Raw genomic sequence first — 21,875 nt, 5'->3', positions numbered from 1 at the left:
TTTTGGAGGCAAGGGCAAGAAGGGAAATGTCTAGAAGCTTTTTTTAAAATACAACTTCAAAAGAAAAGGTAGCTGGTCTTCAAAAGAATATGGAAAGGACACTAAGAACAGAAGAAATACAGGAGCTTAAAGGAACAAATGGTTGTCTAAAGAATACTGAAGGATATGTTTTGTACATAGGCATACAAAAGCATCAAAAATTTTCATCATAGAAATGGTGTGGTTATTAATTATAAAACAGGACAGAAGTTAAAGTATCTTTTGTCCTAACCCAGAAGATAGATATGAAGAATATTCTTGGAGACCTTCACAAAAGAAAAATAAATACAAAGACAAGAATGATTTAAACAGGAAAGCTCATGGATGGTGCGAATAGCCAAAAACAAGAACTAGAAAGGATTCCTCTGTTGCTACATTCAACAACAAGACAATCAGTTGTTTAGTATATTAGACCAGGGAACAAAAGGAAGGAAAAGACTGGCCATGGCACCGAGGGGACTCACAATTGAATCTTTGGAAATCTAAAATGGTAAGACCAATAACATCAATATACAAGTCTAAAGGAGAAACGTTTTTAAAAGACAGATTTGATAGTTCTAGGCAACTGATATAGATACGTTTCAACAGCGTCTGACTGATTTCATTGATAGAATGAATTAGAATTGTTCTATTTTCCCTAGTGACAGGAAGGTAGAAGTATTCTAACAGTGTGTTTCTTCTATCCAGGCAGTGGATTTTTGTGTGTCTTGGATTCAATTTTCCTATTTATAGCTAACATCACTTTGGCATTATGTCTCTATATTTGTGTTGCTCTAACATTGCTTGTAAGTGTATTTGACAAATTAAATTAAGAAAAGACAATGCATGGCAATGCATTAACAACTTTTTAAAACATGTTAAGGTGCACTCAGTCCTCTGCTTGTCTTTTCTTCTTTTTTAGTTTGTAAAGTTACATTCCTTAGAAACTTCTTTGATGAGGCATGTTTTGTTGAATTTTTTTAACCTGACAGATGTTTGGGTAGTTAAAATTCCTCTTGAGTATGGTATCCTGTGGTTTTCACAACCTAGGCTGTACCCCAGGAATTTTCCTTTCTTACAATCCCTCTGTCCTGGTGGTCTATAGGAGATGCACATAATGACATTCCCTCTTCATTCCATACTAATTTCACACCCACGCTTCTTTAATGTTGTCTATTTCCTTATTATTATGCATGCCTGTTGCGCAACACAAAGATTTAAGTGATTTCTATGCTATACTCTTGGACCACACAGCTCAAACTGAGGCTAAGGATAATCGGAAACAAAAGGATGGATATAATAATCTGTAAGTTAATGCTTTGAGTTAAATCTTTCTCTCCGCTTTGTAATTTTGTGCTTTATATCTATATTCACACAGAACAAAATAGAGATACAATTACTATAGAGATGATTTAAGGAGAAAAGATTTTGCTTCATTTTGGAGACCACAGAACAAGGGAGAAAGAAGCATAGTTTGAATTGGCCGAGTATCGTTTCTTCTTTTCATTCTTGTTTATATTTGCAGATTTGCATTCAAAAACAATATAGCTCCCAGTTTACATTCTAACTCAGAAAGATTCTGTCCTGTTGCTCTTCTTTACAAGCACAGAGAGATTCAATAATAACATTTTCTGATGCTGTGAGCCAGCTTGTACACTTGTGATTCACATTTTGACATTTTTTGATCATCAACTTCTGAACAGTTTAGTTTCAGACTAATCAAGCACAATCCCTTTCTTAAAGGCACCCAAGTCCTAGCAAGTTGCTGTATTAATAAATGCCTAGGGGCAAATTCCCACAGGTTAAACAAAACACACACTTACAAGAAACATTATTTTGTTATATCATTACTTCAGTTTTCTTATCATCTAATTCAGCTATGTGATTACTTTGTTTTAAATTGTATCATGAAGCAGCACACCATTTTCCAATTGTAGAGAGTAATATAAAACATTAGCTATTTTCATCTGAATTATATGATTTTATAAAATGTCTATTAATTTTTGATATGAAGAAACCTGAGCATTATTTAAGTGTTGAAAACATAACTTTTTTATTGATATTTATTGAGCCTCTCCCCCTTCAATCCTCCCCAAGGTTCCCATGCTCCCAATTTACTCAGGAGATCTTGTCTTTTTATACTTTCTACTTCCCAAGTAGATTATATTGATGGAAGTCTCTCTTAGTGTCTGCATTGTTGTCTAAGTTCTCTGGGATTGTGCTTTGTAGGCTGGTTTTCTTTCCTTTATGTTTAAAAACCACCTATGAGTGAGTACATGTGATTATTGTCTTTCTGTGTCTGGGTTACCTCACTCAGAATAATGTTTTCTAGCACCATCCATTTTCCTGCAAAATTCAAGCTGTTGTTATTTTTTTCTGCTGTGTAGTAGTCCATTGTGTCAATGTATCAGGAAACAACCTTCCTCAAGACCCAGTAATACCACTTTTGTGTATATATCCAAAGGATGCTCAATCGTGCCACAAGGACATGTGCTCAACTATGTCCATAGCAGTTTTGTTTGTCATAACCAGAGCGTGGAAACGACCTAAATGCCCCTCGATCGAAACATGACTGTTTTAAAAGAGATTTTTGTTAGGTTATTTTAATTCATTTTCATTGTTTATTTGTTTTCTCTGACTTTCTTTGAGGCAGGGTCTCACTATGAAGCACTGGTTGTCCTAGAACTCACTACATAGTTCTTGTTGGCCCTGATCTCACAGAGATCCACCTGCCTTTGCCTCCCAAAGGCTGGAATTAAAGTATACACCACATGCCCCCCTCTAATTACTTTTTATTTTAAATGTCAGTTCACCATGCAAGCATACATGTAACATGTATACATATGTTTATTATCATATATAATATATGTAGCATCTTTTAGTCTTTTATATAAAATAAAATCAGGCTTCATAAAATTAACAAAATAGTGTTTTACTGCACATATATGTAATTCAGAAATTAAAATATTTATCATTAGAAAAATGTTTCTTCTATTAGATCAAGAAGTTGCCATATTCCTTAGAATAAAAGATAAGTAAACACCTCTTCATTAGTTGAAGAATTAATTTATTACACCCACACAAAGGACCTCTCATTTTAAGGGGTATGATTTTATGAATGCTAAAAACATAATATACTTTCACAAAGCTAAAATATGTACGCATACACATATATAAATGATTATTTACAAAAATATCTATCTCCAGTCTTGAATTGACTACTTAAAACATAACTGCTCTTTAAGATTTTTCATATTTGATTGTCCTAGTGCTTTCTATTTCTAAATATCATTTCATCTATGATATTTAATATCATATTTCATCTATGATACATGTAGCAAAGGTACATATGTGCTACATATATAATACATGTAGTTTATTTTCATTTTCTATATTATATATGCATATATTATATTTCATTACAATTGGAAAAAAACAGTTGCATAGCAAACAACAATGTGTGTATATATATCATTTTATAATATATTTTAAAATATCATGTTAATAGTATACAATGCAATAATATACAATAAACATATGTAATATATACATAAATATATTATTCTATTCAATATGCAACTATTTTTTTCCGGTTACTAAGATTAGAATAGTTATTTCTTTTCTACACCAGAAAAGGTTGAAAATACCCTTGCATCTTGACTGGCTAATCTCAAACTGGATGTAATTTTTTTGCATCTGTTTCTGCAAACAATATGGGTAATAAAGTCTTAACAACGGGTAAGAAGTGTCAGTAAATAGTGTAAGGAATAGTGTTCAACTTGAAATTCAAGCACATGAAATGTCAAGAATCCAACTTCTTCTCTTTATTTGTTAGATTCCGAATTGCTGTGATATGTTGTCATGCTAATTAAACAAGTCTACAGTAGCCTTAAGTGTCTCTTTAAGAGTTAGCACATTTAGAGAGTTTACTTCCTGATGTAGTGTGTGGGTAGAAGCAGGCACTTCATGAGCTAGTTGCTCACAGGATGCAGGTTAGAACTGTTCATAGAAGGCACTGAGAAACAGGCATTTCCTGTTCCAAAGCTGCAAATGAACAGGTCAGATGTGATGTGTTTGAGATACACAACCAAACATATATATTTTTTTTAATTTTTAAAAATTACCTGCAAGTTAAAAACCAAGTGTGTTCACTTAAAAACACCTAATCTTACTGTTTTCTACCAACCATCAGAGTGTAGTGATTCTTTATTTGTATTTTAATAAATAAAACTTGCCTGAAGATCAGAGAGTGAAACAGCCCCACTGATCAGCCTTACAGACCAGGCAGTAGTGACACACACCTTTAATCTCAGTAGCCACACTAGTTTGCCACAGAAACAGGGCAGTGCACGCCTTTAATCCCAGTCCTAAAGAGGAATGTTAGACAGGAGGAAACAGCTCTCACACCACAGTCTCATTCTGAGATTCCTGGAGGCAGGACCGCCATTACGGACTGAGTCAGAGGTAAGAGTCAGTGACTGGCTGCTTTGCTTTTCTGACCTTCAGGTTGAACCCCAATTTCTGTCTCTGGGCTTTTATTAACCATGCTTCATGAGAAGACCAAATAGTTGGGCCAGAGGAAACCGGCCTGTAGATAATACATCATCTGCTAATTTTCCATCGTTTCTATCATTCAGTTGTCTCGTATCAGTCAACTTTATTCACTGTGATACTCTTTCCAATCACATATAGCTTCCTGGGCTTTAAAGTTAGTTCTTTTAGTTAAAAGTCTCACTTTGTCATTTTGCCTACTCCTATCAGGAGTACCTCAGGCCACAGCTTTGCCCATGCTTTCATATTTACGTGTCTGTTTCTTTACGCTTCCGGGTTCCTGTGACTGCAGAGAACATGGATCTGAGACAAGAACCTACTGTTGCTGTTGTCCTAAGCCAAAAGAATTTCTAACAGTATTTTAAGTACTGATCCTTATGCCCACAGTTGCTGTACTTCTCCTTTCATCAAAGAAATTTCTTTTTGCCCCAGATGGAGATTATTGCAGACATCCAAAACTAGCCCAAATGCTAAGAACAGGTGAGAATGGGGTGCCCAAACCCAACTGGTTAAATTCACAATGCAACCCAACACCCATGGGTGAGGAAACACCATGAGAGAGGGGTTGGAAAGGTTGCAAGAGCCAGTGGACTAGGATGCCTTTTATTAGATAGTGCCTTGTAAATATGATGGAAAAGCTACGTCAGTGATCTCAGCAATATGGCTGTCTAAGCAAGATTTGGCAACCAGTTGGCATGCCAATGAAGATGGGGGAATCTCACAAGGTGTCACCTCTAAATGAAGAACTCTAGGCAACCGACAGCTGCTCAGAGAGAGTTAATCAGTTTTCTCCAGAGATGAGCATTTTGATAGGTTATCTAATCCCAAGATGGCGACCCTAAACACAAAAGAGCAACCACAAATGGAATCAGCGATGTGTGTGTGTGTGTGTGTGTGTGTGTGTGTGTGTGTGCGTGTGTGTGACAATAATTATGGAAGAAGAGGCCATGGATTTTAATGGAAATTAGGCAGAATGCTGCAGGAGCTGAAGGGAGAAAGAAGGAGGGGTAAAAATGATGCAAATGTAGTACTTGTATACAAAATTTTCAAAAAAGTAAATAAAAAGAATAGCAATACTTTCTCAAATAGTAGCATTTAAAATGACTATTCTTACTGACTTATCCCCACTGAATCTAATGTATTTTTACATTTCCTCTCTCTCTGTCTCTCTCTGTCTCTCTGTCTCTCTCTCTCCCCCTCCCTCCCTATCTCAGCATTGGCATCCTAATTATCATCCACACTGGAAAACAACTCCTTCTCCCTTATCAACTGTAGTTTATTCAGTCAACTTTTCATTTATTTGGGAAATGCCTATAGAGTATCCACTATTATCAGAAATTATCCCAGCTAATTAGGTTACAGTAACAACCAACAAAAACTTTTAAAATAACTAGGTATTTATTTATTCTCTGTAAGATGGTGCTATAAAAATAACTACATGGCTATTTTGGATGGAGATGTCATGATGGATTCTAAACATGGATCATTAAATAGAAGGCTATATAAATATTTTCTTCTGATCATGCTGAGAAAGGCAGGGTATAACATTTCAGCCAAAAAGGCAGGAATTTTAGCAGTAAAAATACTATAGCATAAACAGGAGGTAGAAGTAAGGAAAAGATGGTTACAAGTCAGCTATAAAAACTCAAGTTAGTTCACTTAGTTGAAGCTAATCCTAGACAGATAGAAGAGGAAAAGAACACTGTCTAGATTTTCATTTTCTGCAAGTAAATCAATAGTAGTATATACAAAGATAACAAAGAAAAGACTATGGGGGAGATTTGGTGTTTAGATTTTACTTATTTCAAGAGATTTGTCAGAGAAGTCTGCCTATTGCTATCAAGTCATATAGATGTATAGTTCCTGGGAGCATTTGGGACTATACAGATTTAAGGATAATCAATATGTAAGTAGACAAAAATCATAGGACAGAAGAAATCTAATTAATGTAAGATCTCCTGATGCTATGTAATATTAAAGAAAAAAACAAATATGAATTTCTGGATATTCCAACATTTAGAATAAAAAAAAAAAGAAACAGGGCAGGAAAAATAAGCAAGAGTAACTAAGAAAGAACTAACAGGAAAGACGGGGGAAAGAAACAAGAAAACTAAAGGGGAAAACCTTCCAGAAAAGCCGAAGTGTTAAAGAAAAGGACTCGGACAAGCAACGTGTTGAAAACTGAATTTGGGGGATTCAACGTCAAGTGTAGAATTACAATAAACAACATTTGTTAATCGCTGTGATAAAAATGACCCAGGCACTCCAGGGAACTGTAACAAAAGATACAGTCAAGGGACCAGACAAAGTGTCTAGATGAAAGCTTATTTTATTAGCTGTAAGGTTCCACAACAGAATCCATTTGTCACTAAAAATCATACGCATGTCTGTCTGTCTGTCTGTCAGTCAGTCTTTGTCTGTCTGTCTGCTAATAAGAAAAAAAAAATTCTTTGGGAAAAATAAAATTTTAATTTGAGAGGAATCCCTGAGTAAGAACTTCATTAAGAGAGGAACAGTCTAAATTCTGTACTTAGAAGGTGTTGTCGTTTATATAAAATGTCCCTGACAGGTTCATGTTTGAATATTTCACCCGCAGCTACTGGAAATTTTGGGAAGATTGTGGAATTTTTAGTGGAAGGAGGTTTTCTGGAGGAAGCACCCCAATGGAGGGCTGGTGGAGAGTTTATTGGCAGGCCTACTTCTGCTCCTTGCTCTGCTTCATGAAGTACAATGTGTAGAGTCGTGGGCATGCTCCTGATGGCATGCCCTCCCCCCAAATATGGACTAATTTGGAACTATAAGTTAAAATAAGTCCCTTCTTTCTTAAGTCACTTTGGTCGGGTATTTTGTTGCTTTGTATAAAGTACACAGAAAGGGGGCTGACCACATGGAGTAGTGTTGGCATGAGCAGCTATGTTGACTCAGAAGGGTTAGGCCTGAGACAAAGATGGCTTTTCAGAGAACATCTACATAAATCTGGCATGCAGAATTTGACTTGCAAATCATTTACGTTTCATGGAAGTCCCCACACTTCTATGAAGACGTGACTCAAACATGGCTAGTAATGTTTCTTAAGTAAATGGGGAGGCCAGTTATTTTAAAATGTGAAACTTAAATTCAAGATTAATCTTTATCTATACTCAATTGTTTCCAAAAGAAATGTGTTTTCAGGACTTTTCCCCTGAATTTGAACTGTAAATATTGTTGTGACAGATTACACTTCTTTCTATAATTTTTATCCCTAACCTCAGCTGTATATCAGTATGCTTGTGTGGGTCTGAAGTCAATTTAAAAAGTTGAAAATTCCACATAAAAATCACAAAACTGACAGACGGTGGTGCACAATTTAATCCCTGGCAGAGGCAGAGGCAGGTGGATCTCTGTTAGTTCAAGGCCAGCCTGGTCTACCAGAGCTAGTTTCAGGACAGGTACCAAAGCTTCAGATAAACCTCATTTCAGAAAACCAGAAAAAAAAAGTCACAAAAATAATTTATATGAAGTGAATGTGTAGGCATCACTCTAGGTCAGCAAATGGCTAATCAATATGGCTTAGTGGTATTCCATAAGAGAGTGTTCCCATAATTCCTTGTTGTAATATAGGACTCTAAGATGTTGATACAGTTCTAGGTGTATATAAAAAGATCTAACAACCACCGCAATTTAGTTTTACACTTATTTTTGTTTAAATTAAAAGCAAATATGCTGCTTCTTAAGTTAGTTTGCATAATCACTCATTTTCACCTTTGGTGATTTTGTACACAGTGAATAAGTAAAAATCATTGGCATAACAGGAGCAATATGAGTAAATATGTCAAGACAATACTCACGGCCAGGAAGGGTTTGTGCAGAAATCCAACTGGAAGCATTGCCATATCCAGCGTTGGTGCTGGCAGCCACTTGGAATCTATACCACCTAAATTTCTTTAATCCAGACACCGTTTCTTCTGTTACGTTCACTTCATAGAGGAATTGAACCTTTTGGTGTTCGACACACTCGTCAGATTCCCATTCTCTGCATTTTTGAGCACGAAGCTGAGTGGTGATCTTGTAGTTTTGGAAGTAGCCGAGGATAGTATCAGGTTTTAGCCATGTTAGCGTTACACTAGTTGACTGCACATCAGTAAAAGCTATATTTGTGGGAACACTGGGAACTAAAAATTAAAGGGAAAAGTTACAAGCATCGTAAGGCAACCTGGAAGATAAGTCACATGATGGCAGCGCTCCGCTCATTATTGTCACCCTTAATGAGCAGAATGTCATGCTGATCCTTTGGGGGCCATCATTTCCAACATTTTGGTTATTCGTCATTTCTGACTTGACTGTACAACCCACTCTGAAATGGTTGTAGACAAACACTCTGGATTTGCATAGAAAAATTTACCGTTCCGAACATAATCATATGCGTACATCATCCTCAGAACTTCCCTAGATACAGCCTGAATTTTTATTGTTCTGTTCCTAAGGAAGATTTTTAATTATTTAGGTATCTAGTAAGCAATAAGCATATACTTTCTATTAGAAGTTTTGATTAAAAACTGCTTTAAGTAAGCCAGCTTACTTAATAAATTCATGTAATTAATCGAACTCCGTTGATATTGTGTATAATGAAAGCTAACTCTCTCTGTAACATCCCTGACACACTAGTATTTCAGTACAGACTGCAGTAACAATATATTGTCACAACTGTATGCTCTTAGTAGGAGCCCTACAACACTTTACTTTAATAGCTGGGAACCTTCTATCAGACTCTGATCCCACTGTTGGGTAATCAGCATACACTAAAGCTCATGTTTTTAAAGGAAATTTAAAGTAATAAAAGCATATTATAGTTGGAAATATGAAAGATCAATAGGCTAAGTGGTATTGGAACTGTTCTCAACCATGAATGCTTATCCATACCATCATTACCCTTTTTAAAATGACGTAAAAGTGATTTTGACTTTTAAAAATTGAAATATTAATGAGAATTATGCTAATATTCAGATTAAAAGTGAAGTTAATAAATGTTCAGAAAACTCACACACTCCTAAATATGTGAAAATGGTAAAATACTGAATAAATATTTAAAGATCATCTACTAGTATGGATAATATTGTAGGTACCAAATATACAGTAAACAAATCCAGATCTTTGCTTGGTGAAATTTATATTAAAAAATAAATTTATTTAATTAAATAAATTTATGTTAAAGTACAATAAAAATATAAATAATATGGGTAATGGAGAGACGGCTCTGTGGTTAAAAGACCTTGCTTTCCCCACAGAAGACCCTAAGCTCTCTTCCCAGCACCCACAGGGTTGCTTACCACCTTCCTTGACTATGGTTCCTGGAGATCTGGCGCCCTCTCCTGGTCTCTGCACACACAAGGGACACATGCAGTGCACATACAACATGCACACAAAACATTCATATACATAGAAAAGCTTAAAATATACAGAGAGCGTTGTATATAGTGCATTGGAAGGTGATCATTGATGTAGAAGAAAAGGTAAAGGGGGAATGGAAGAAAGCTTCGTGTATAATAATACATTAAATGAGAAGATATTAAATTCCTGGTAAAAGAAAGGGAGGGAGTTGTATAAATGCTTCCAAGAGGACCAGCTCTAGTGGAGGAAACCGTAATTAAAGTGTATTACAGGATGATGCTTTGCTTTGCTGCAAAATAACAAGGAGCGAGGAGCGAGCAGGAGGGGAGGCTCGAGAGTCGCAGACCAGATTGGGCGCATTATTACAGAGTGTTGTTACGGCTGTCCTATCAGCAGAGGAAAGGCAGGCTCCAGCATGTGTCTGCAGAACCATTCCTGCCACTGAGTTAGGACAGACAGAAGGGAGACAAGGGTGAGGATGGGGAAATGAATGTGTAGGGTTTGTGATGCCAACGGAAAGGGCCCCAGTACTCTAGACTCAGATGGTGGCAAGAGAAGGGGAAAGGAGCTTTCAAACTGCAAATACATCCTGCAGGAGACGCGTGTGCGACTTGGGAGGTGAGAGGAAGGGGAGGGAAACTGAATGCCCCCAGGCCATGAGACTGAGCAAATTGAAAGATGAGAACCAATCAAAAGATCGAAGCTCTGTGGAAGGAGGAAGATGTGGAAGAAAGGATAAAGTTTTATTTTTAGTATGGTGACTCTGAAATGCCTCTCAGATACTCAGTAGAAATTAGAACTGATAGATATATATGTGTGGCTGGAGTTCTGTGGAAGAGGTAGGCTTCATGTCTTAAGATTTTGAATTACCCCTGGGAATGTCTCTAGTGCCGGGGTTCTTGCTAGCTCCACAACGGCTCCCTCAATCAAGATATCTCTGTCCTTCCCCCATCTCGACCATTCATTCCTTCAAGTTCTCCTCCTCCCTCCCCTTATCCTCTCCTCCTCCCCTTCTACCTTCCCTTCTCCCCACCCCTGTTCCCATTTTCTCAGAAGCTCTTGTCTAGTTCCCTTTTCCAGGGGGGATCCATATATGTCTCTCTTAGGGTTCTTCTTGTAATTTAGCTTCTCTAGGATCATGGATTATAGGCTCGTTTTCCTTTGCTTTGTAGCTAGTACCCACAAGGATGACCCCAGCTAAGACCCTAAGCAACAGAGGAGAGGGTGCCTGAACTGGCTTTGCCCTGTAGTTAGATTGATGACTACCTTAAATGTCATCATAGAAATTTCATTCAGCAACTGATGGAAGCAGAGGCAGAGATCCACAGAGGAGCTTTGGGCTGAGCTTCTAAAGTCCAGTCAAAGAGTGGGAGGAGTGAGATTAAAAGCAAAGAGGTCAAGACCGTGATGGGAATACCCACGGAAACAGCTTACCTGAACTAATGGGACCCCACCAATTCTAGCCTGACAGTGAGGGAACCAGCATAGGACCAAACTATGCCCTCTAAATGTGGGTGACAGTTGTATGATTGGGGCAGACTGTGGGGCCACTGGCAGTGAGACCAGGATTCATCTCTACTGCATGTACTGGCTTTTTGGAACCAATTATCTTTGGATAGATACCTTGTTCAGCCTAGATATAGTGGGGAGGGCCTTGGTCCTGCCTCAAAGCAAAGTTAGACTTTGTTGACTCCCCTTTTTGAATTCACAGCTAAATGAATACATGCCATGGGGTTTTATTTAGATGTCTCAAGCAAGCTCTGCTGCTGAGAGATGATTTAGTAAGAGCGCAGACCATGAGAAATAATGAGTCAGATGATCAATCTCAACTCAGAGTCAGACTCAAAAGGAAGAGGTGGTAGTGGTGAGGAGAAGAGAATCACATCCTGTGACACCATCTAGACTGATTTAAGATTTTAGTTTTAGCCTAAGTGTAATGAAGAGATGGCACATTTTTTTTTTAAAAAAGTTCATTCAGATTTACTTTGTTCCCCTTGAGAGAGGCAAGTAGGCCAGGACACTTTTCTTTTTTCTTTTCTTCTTCTTTTTTTTTTTTTTTATTTTCGAGATAGGGTTTCTCCTTAGTTTTTGGTGCCTGTCCTGGAACTAGCTCTTGTAGACCAGGCTGACCTTGAACTCAGCAGGATCCTCCTGCCTCTGCCTCCCAAGTGCTGGGATTAAAGGCGTGCACCACCACTGCCCGGCCAAAACTTTTCTTTTCAGTATACCTCCAACCACTCCTTCTATCTTTTGTCCCAAGGTTTTTCAACCCATCAGGGGTGAACCCAACCAAGAAGATGGAGCCTTGCAAGGACCAAGTAACTGCATCCTTCAAGGACAAGAAATTAAACTCTGCCACAACTATGTGTTCTAGGGGGAGGACGTTGAGGTGTGTATAAAACCATACACAAGAGAGCAGAAGCTAGTTAATGAACTACAAAAGGCAGAGATACTGGCTCCTTCTCATCTTATCAGGAGACACAATTGTTATCTGTGACTGTGGGAGCAACGTTGTCTTTCAACTTTCGGATACTAGCAAATGAGACTTCAATAAAAAAAACTGATGCAGAATAATATTTTCAGTAAGTTACTGGTTCACAGAACCCAGTTTTTCCCAAGTAAGTATTCCAAAGAAGGAAACTAAATAGAGTCATAGTTTTGCCTGACAAAGAAACAAAGTCCAGATATATGATTTCCTCACTGTTGCTAGTGGAAACGTATGCTCACATGTAGCAAACTCTTCCATTTCATACCACAGGGCAACCAAATAGAATCAACAATGAAGAGTGTGGTTCCTCAACAAGTATTTGTGTGTTTAAATTCTAATTCACTGAAATAGTCCTTTGATTTCGATGTGGCATCAAATACAGCGCCCATTTTTCCATTCAATGTATCTAGAAAGGGGAACTAGAAATGACCAGCCCCCCAATATATGCTGTTATGCGTGGATAATCTATAACAGGGCAACTTCACAAGTACTCCTAAGTGACCAGCAGTAATACTCATTTCGACCCAGTATCTTCACTTTTGATGAACTGTATGCGGAACTGGACCATTTCAAGGCAACCGCCCTATTGAATTACAGATACAAAGAGGATTACTCCCACTTTAGCATGGAGAATCAGATTTCCATTCTTTAAGAATGACTAAAAGTTTCAAACTTTTTTTTTTTAACCCACAGATGGTACTAATTTGAACACATCATCCCATGTTTCCTGGAGTAATCACACAGCTTGCTTAAATTTTCTAAACATGACTGAACTGTGATGAAGCGATCAACATTAATGGCCAAAGCATTTAGGAAATTACATTTTTATTCATAAATTATTTGTATCAGCAAAAACATGATCATCACAGTTGAACTCAAGAGCCTGTAGTACTATGTTAAACTTGTTAGATAGTTGAATAACCCCCAGTTTCCATGGACTAAATTACAGTATCTACATTGAAGATGGACATACATAAAATATTTAAATATGCTAATTTATGAGAGTCACATTTTAGAAATTGCCAGCCTCTTACCACGGGAGGCTGATGGTCACTTGGTTTGCTTTCTCACCTAACCTGGTTAGGTACACAAATATGCAAAACCAAGTTTTGAAACTTCTTTGTTTTTAACTAAGAATTTCAGATACATTGTGTGTCTTCTTGCACGGATGATTACACTATCTGATAATTTTTAACTATATTTACAAAAATTAAAAATTATCACCACAATTTTTCAGACTTTGATAGGAAACTTTAGTTAGTTTTTAGAGCGTTCATATGATCTATATTTAAAAAGTGTTACAGAAATATAAGCACACAGAATTATCGGTATGGTAAAACTATCATATGTTTAATTGCCAGAAGGGACTCAGGTTAGCCTATCATGCCGGTTCAACATTGTTACCTAGAGAATATTACTTTAACAATGAAGGGTATAAGTAAGAAAAGTAATGCATGTACTGCTAAATGAAAGGATTTCCACAAGATATGTGCCACAATACTAATCCTAGTTGAATGATGATTTAATTTTTTTCTATTTTTCAAGGACTATATCTCTACAGAAAGAAACATTGATTAAAAGATATATCCACAAAAATGCCCTGGATCTAAACTGTAAAAAATATTCATAGTTAACAATTAAGTATTATAAATCTTTAGTAATTCTATGAGAGGTAAGATAGGAAAGAAAGGAGAAGAAAAAGATTAATAGAATCTCTAGTTATCAAAATAGATACGAACAGAATGTCTAATAAACTAATTAAATACAACATAGATTATTATAATATAAACACTTATCATGTGTATCACTAAGTGTTCACTGTGATATTCTACACAAAATACTTTTTGTATGATTAAAGTTATTATCAAATAATAGTGTTCCAATATATTTATTTGAAAAAATAATTTTAAAAAGATCCAAACTAATAATAATAACATATTCTAACCTCTACACTGTGCACAGGGAACTGCAATCTGATCATGCAGACAAAACACACACACATATAAAATTAAATAAATAAGTAATAAAAAGTCAGTCCATTAAAAAATATCTGTTATAATACAAAAAGCCAAGGATAGATGTCTTTATAAATTCCATTGAATAGTTTAGATTGAATAAAATAAAACTATCTGAGGAAACAAGTTGAAATTATTTCCCAACTACTTTCATTAGGACAGTATAAATACCTTCAAAATATACTACATATATACATATTGTATACATGCATACATATATGTATGTACATATATACATACACATATATATTTTATATTTATACAAAATATAAAAGAAGTAACAGTTAATAACTTAATCACAGATACAACTCCACACAACATATCAGCAAATCAAGTCTAACTATAGACAGTAGGATAATCCATCTGATTAAGTATATCTCTCTATAGAATTCAAACTTTGAATTAAAGTTTAATTAACAAAGAATTAAACTTTGGTTAACAATCAAACTAAGTCCTGCCAGTTTTCATAGTAATGGGAGGAAAAATGAGCAATACCTCCATAAACACAGAAAGTCAAGTCCAAAATTCAATGCCCATTTAGCAATAATAAGCATGTTTAACTAGAAAAAGTATTTCTCAATAAGAAAATGCCACTAACAGAGAGCCTAAGACAGCAGCACACAAAATATTAAACTACTAATCCTGTCCTGTACCTGAGAAAAACAATATGTCACGATTTAACAATCTAGCCAGTGTAATAAAAGAAGAAAAAAAAGTCAGAATTACAAAAGAGGTAAAAATTCCCTTCATTGCAAACTGTATGGAATTTTATATATATAGAACTTCTAAAAGGACGGATTTTAATGGTCTTCTACAACTCAGAAATAAATTTATCAAAAGAATTGAATATGAATTTATCAAAAGCACAGAATATAATTACAATATTAAAATCAACTATTTCATATCAAAATATAACTAAAATTTAAGAACTTCATTCAAGTAACATAAGAACACTCAACAGGAATGACTTTTATTAAAAGACAAATAATTATTTACTGAAAATTATTGATATTAAGGACCAAAAAGATGAAGAACCATATTCATCCCAACTCCAAAATGTTGAGAAGTCATAAATCCCAAATTTTTATTTATTCCATGCAATATCAATGAAAATGCCACATCGATGTTTGAAAAAACTGAACAAGATTATTTTAATAACAAAATTTATATGGAAATGTAAAGAACTAAATACAGCTAAAATTTTGAAAAAGAATGTTTGTAGAAATTCTATCTAGTGACTTCAATAGTTCCTATAAGAACTGAAGATGTAGCCAAAGATAGAATACTTGCCTAGCACACACTAAGCCCTGGGCTTGAACTCAGCAACTTTAAACCAGGTGTGATAGTGAATGTTTGTAACCCATCATTCTGGTGTCAAAGACAAGACAATTAGAAGATCAAGGTCATCTTTGGGATATAGTGAGTTCAAGGACACCCTGAGTTATAAAAGACCCTGTCCTAAAAAAAAATACAAGACTTTATAAAGCCATAATGATCTATGTAGTGTAGTTTTATGATAAAGATGTGTTGTGGAATAATCATTCTGTACACTGTAAATATGTGTTGGTCTCACTGTTAAAAAAAAAAAAAAACACCAAAACTGATTGGTTGATAGCTGAGCAGGAAGAGATTAGTCAAGACAGCCTGAGACAGAAAAGGGGTGGAGTCCAAGAAGGTTCCAAGAGATGCAGGAAGAAGCGAGAAGAGCATGCCACACTAAGAAAAGATTCAAGCAACATGGTAAAACATAGATAACAAATATGGGTCAATTTAAATGTAAGACCTAACTAGGAACAAGCCTGAGCTATTGACCAAGCATTTGTAATTAATACTAAGTCTCCATGTCAGTTACTTGGGAGCAACTTGTGGGACAGAAATTTCTGCCTATAAAGATGGATAAGTGAATGGAAAATATTCTATCTAAAATAGACCAAAGTGATAAACTCAGTTTATTTTTGACAAAACTTCCATAAAGAAAAAAAAACTTAGAGAGCTATTTAACAAATAGTTTGGAAAATTTTAATAAAATTAAAAATAATACAAAAGAATTAATTTTTATCATACTTTATACGACATAAGATGAATAATGGGCCTGATCATATAATCTAAAATTATTCAACATATAAAATAAAACTTAAAGCAGTATATCCATGATGTTGAAATTCAACATACTCATGATATTGAAATAAGTGATGACTTCTTAGGTAAGAAAGTAAATATATTAACATGAGATTAAAAATTCAAATAGTACATGGTAACTCCTGAAAACATACATACAAGCAACATTATATTGACTGAACTGGTTTTATTTAGGATATCTACCTACTCATATATGAATGTCATAACAACTAATGAGAAAAAGAGGCCATGAATTTGAAAGTGAGCAAAAAGCAATAAATGGAATGGTTTGTAAGGAGAGAAAGGAAAAGGGGAAATTATCCAATTATATTATAATCTCAGAAAGAAAAGAAAACAAATGTCACAGGTTTCAGACTCATAAAATGTGGAATAAATACTAACGAGAGTATATGGTAAAAAGACTAACCAGGACTTAATTTTAATTACCTTTTCCTCCACAGGTACCATTAAAGAAATAAAAAGTGATGTATAGTTTAGAAAGACTTTTCCAATCTAGGTTTACAATGTTTCCTCTAAAAGTCATAAACTATCTAACAAAAGTCCAAACACAAGACACAAGAAACCTTTTGAGTGTCAATCAGGACTATCAAAGAGACACCCCCAAACAATAAAAGGCATTACTATTGCCCTTGTCTTTCCTCCAGAATTGGAAGACAATTTCATGTTGTTGAAGACACCGTACACTTTGGACACAGAGTCTAAGGACCTGAAATAGATCTGACCTAAATGCTTCTTTTGAGGCTTACCTCTGTGGTATCATAAGGTGCTATAAGAGAAGGGAAGCAATCAATAGTCCTACCCAACTGTGATACATAAGAAACATAACAACCCTTGTGACATGATAATCCTAAAGGAGCAATAGTGGTGCAAATACCTTGGTAGTAACCAACAACTGTCTAATTGAACTTAAGACTGGCTCAACAAGAGAGAAACCATGCCTGGGACTGAATCCCTAGCCAACTACACAGACTGGTGAAGTTTGTGATAGATCTTGGCAGAGAACCTATAATCACCACTTTACTAAACCAGCACAATTTCTCACTACATTCTAAATATTTATTCTTCTACCCACAGGTAAGTGTAGTTCTCTTCCCTCATCAAGGAAACTTCTAGTTTTAACAGACAAAGAACACAGAAAAATTACAACTGATCAAAAAGTAGAATGGCAGAGCCCAGGCCCAATTGAAACACCTACAATAGAATTTTTGCACTTAAGGCTCAGGGGAAAGAGAGCCATGAGGGATACATGAGAGGTGTTTAAAACTATACAAAACATCTATAATTATATTATAATGCCAAGAAATATTTTTTTTAAAAAAAAGTCAACCTATCAAGTGAGAGTAATAATATTTGTTAACCTGGGCTCTTGCAGCTTACAGAAACTAAGATGGCAACCAAGGAGCCTGCATGGAACTGACCTAGTCCCTCTGCATATATCTGACAATTGTGTAGCGTGGTCCTCTTGTGGGACTCCTAACAGTGGAAACAGAGGCTATCTCTTACTCCTTTGCTAGATTTTGGGACCCTATTCCTCATACTAGACTGCTTTGTCCAGCTGTAATACAAAGTGAAGTGTTTATTCTTACTTCACTTGGTATGCCATGTTTTGTTGATATCCTTCAGGGGCATGCCCTTTTCTGAATAGAAACAGAGGATGAGTGAATGGGCTGGGGAGACAGATGGGAGGTTGAGGAGAGGGTCTTGGAGGACAGGAAGGAACAGAAATTGTTGTCAAAATGTAAAATAAATAAATAGTACATATACATACACATATGTATACACACAAATATGTGTATGTAAGTATGTGTATGTATGTGTCATGCCCAATGTAGGGCAACTAAATTAATTTAAAACCTGGGAGAGCTTAAAAAGGAATCCTATACACAAAAGAACAGAGTTAAGCATGGTTTGGTAGTGACATTTTTGGGGTGGACTCTGTTTGCTAGAAGCAGCAGAGGCGTGGCTCTTTTAAGAGATGTTTTCAGCATTAGCATAAAAAAAAGAGCCATGCCATTTTTAAATGCCAGCTTTCTGAGCCATGTTGCCAGTGTGAACTCTGACTCTATCTGGAGGTCCAGCTATGAAGCATTTAAATGGGGTTTGTGAACAGAGGGCTACAACTTGCTTAATGGCAACATAGACTGGCTATGTGCCTAAAAATGGGCTGTGAGCATGGTTCTTAGAAGCAGAAAACAGCTCTGGCATGCTGGACTTAGTGGGGTAAGCAGATATATTTCCCCTAGGAATGGAACTGCTTAAGTTCATAAAAATGGTTTAGCATTTTAAGAAAAACATTTGATCAGAAATGAATTACAGATATTCAATAAAGACAAATTCAGATAAAAAAGAACTCTAAATGAAACACAATGTATGTAGGCTTGGGAGAGAGAAAAAGAGTATAGACAGTTATTAAAAGAAGTAAATGTTTTATTTTTTTAAAAAAGCAAAGTCTTTAAAGAGACAGTGTACAGACAGTCATAGATTAAAGGAGTATAATAAGCCACATAAAAATGAAAAATACAAAGAAAGTCTGGATTATGCATATTATTGTGTTTTCTTTGAATATTTTGTCTGTGAAGGAGCTAAGTATAGATATTTCATTGTATGGGCTGCTAAGCTAAACCAGTTTGTATACTATAAAGATATTTTGACTTCGGAATTTGGGTCTAAGAATACGCTGTTTTGGAAAAGAGGTCATCTTTTGTTTCCACAGAGGATGAGAACCTGTGGATTCATTTCAGCCTAATGTGGTTTGATCGATGAAGAGTCCCTGAAGGTTGCCATGAACACCCCCCAAAATTGCTTTGCCCAACAAAACGCAGGAAGTAGTTTGAAGAGAACTATGCCCATATTCCCAAATATTGTTTATAAATTTTTGTGTACAAATTTAAGGTCAATTTTATTAGATGTATGTTTCTGATCTTGAGTAAGATGTTGTGTTTGTGTAGTTCATTTGAAAATGTAATATATAACTAATATATATTAAATATATATAGGTAAATAGAGAGTCATCTATAATAGTCAAGCTTGTAGTCATGTTGTTTGGATTTTCTCGATTACAGAGATGTATGTCAGTTGGATCGGAATTCATATCTTTCAAAGGCTACAGAATACGGCATTTAAAATATTTTAAGACATTAGGACTTTCCATGACAGTAAAAGACGTCTGCTCCTATCAGCACCAATTACTTCAAGGGGGTGATGGGCATTGAAGAAGTTCCTTTTGGACTTTGTTAGCCATTTGGGCAAGAAACTGTTCTTGCCTGGACTACTTGAGGGTATGCTATGTGAATTGGACATGCAGGACCCACAGAGAAATGACTTGCTAAACTTGCCTCAAGGTCGGACGATACTTTGGGGTTTCTGCTTCATGAAAGAGTATGCTAGACATTCTTCAGGACACAGAAGAAAGTGACTGATAAACTGCCAATATAGGTGGAATTGTCTTTGAAATTTCCTGTTTCATAAAAAGGTTTCCTGAATACTATGGGCATGTATGGATGCCCCATTATTACAGAAGAACTTTGGTGACTGTCTAGGTAATGACATGTCTTTGTCATTTCTAGAGTTTTGGAAGTTGCTTACAATTCACTTACTGTTTACTTAGGTAATATTATATCCTTCTGGAATCTTTGGTGGAGTTGAAGAATTTATAGCTATAGTCATAGTCTTCCTTAGTTGTGATAAAACATAAAGTAGATATAAATATTGTAACTATAATTCTTACTTGATAACTGTTTTTATATGCAATTTTACTGTGTTAAAGTTAAAATCTTCCTCTTCATTTAAACGAAAAGGGGGAGGTTATGTGAGATTCCCCTCTGTATGTTGTGAATACTATTGGTGAATAAAGAAACTGTCTTGGCCTGTTGATGGGGCAGAACTTAGGTAGGTGGGGAAAACTAAACTGAATGCTGGGAGAAAGGAGGAGGAGTTATGGAGAAATCATGTAGCCCCACTAGAGACAGATGCCGGAACTTTCATGTGACGATATACAGATTAATGGAGATGGGGTAAATTAAGATATAAGAGTTAGCCAATAAGAAGCTAGAGCTAATGGACCAAGCGGTGTTTGAAATAATATAGTTTCTGTGTGATTATTTTGGGAGTCTGAACAATCAGGAAACAAACCTACTTTATATAGACATTTTATTACATTTATTTTTTTAAGACATGGTTTCTCTGTGAAACAGTTCTGATACTCACTTTGAGTCCAGGCTGGCCCTGAACTCACAGAGATCCATCTGTCTCTGCTTCCCAAGTGCTGCACTAAAGACCCGCGCCACTACTGCCTAGTCAGTTTTATTTTCTTTCTAGTACTGCAACTTTTAATGTAGTAACTCTTTATAATAAGATATCTAATCACAGAACTAATACAAGATTTATTCAACATTGTGGTAAACATATGGTGAAATTCATATTACAAGTATAATTCACTAATATACTAAGAAATGGGATTTTATTCTATTTGAATTCCAAAAGAACCTTATTGTGGGTAGTAGGTATTGTCTTGCACTAAAAAATAAGATTCTTCCTCAAATTTGTATTTTTGTAAGCCAAGGAGCTTTAGTGTTTTAAATTTACTAACTTGTTATTAATAGTATTTGTATGACATATATGATCAAATCATTTATAAAGCATTGATTTTAAATTAAGTCAAAATTAATATATTCCTTTTGAAACATGGTTTTTCTCAATTCATTTATTGAATATTTCAGGGTATTTATACTTTTGTTAAGTGTTGTCTACACAGTTTACAATCTCATAAAAACAGGTACTATATTTACTAGAAAGAAAAGAAAACAATTTTACACATAAACATAACTTCCTTAACACTGGAAAGAAAAAGAACAAGGAAAAGTGAGGGAGGCGGTTATTATGTCAAGTCTGTTCCGAAGAGTATCAGCTACATAGAGCAGGAATGGAAAATAAGGTAATAAGATATGCCCTGGTTCCCAACTACGTCTTCAAAAACTGCGTGAGGAACAGCTGGCTTTAGCTGGAACTTGGGTGCAGCCAAGAATGCCTGCGTGGAGGTCACTTAATGAAAGATATTAGAGTAACAGGGAGGTCAAGGAGAATTATACATGGAAGCCCAAATTCATTTTTTTAAAAAATGTGTCTAAAAGAACTTTTAAATTTAGAATTTGATACCTACGACTGTTTAACTATACCCACCATTACCTTTTTGGAACTGGTCCAAGCTAAAGATAATGCAAAACAAGTTTAGGAATGTTAAAAACATTTCCCACAATGCCTCCGTGGTTTATAGCTTTCAGCACGCCAGCTTGTAGCAC

The 21,875-nt window shown here is 35.6% G+C and overlaps 1 protein-coding gene across 1 annotated transcript in view; it reads right to left on the bottom strand.

Annotated features, from left to right (window-relative positions):
• The window catches only part of Ptprq (protein tyrosine phosphatase receptor type Q), a 189,302-nt gene that overhangs the window by 84,231 nt on the left and 83,196 nt on the right, over window positions 1–21,875 (bottom strand). The window contains exon 26 of the mRNA XM_048418794.3: window positions 8,397–8,720. Within this exon, the coding sequence (XP_048274751.3) occupies window positions 8,397–8,720 (324 nt within the window). The remainder of the gene's footprint in view (window positions 1–8,396; window positions 8,721–21,875) is intronic.

Source organism: Myodes glareolus, chromosome 26 (genome assembly GCF_982192425.1).
Source record: "Myodes glareolus chromosome 26, mMyoGla1.1, whole genome shotgun sequence".
NCBI lineage: Eukaryota > Metazoa > Chordata > Mammalia > Rodentia > Cricetidae > Myodes > Myodes glareolus.
The sequence above is the reverse complement of the archived record's forward strand: the minus strand, read 5'-3'. Positions and strand labels throughout refer to the sequence as shown.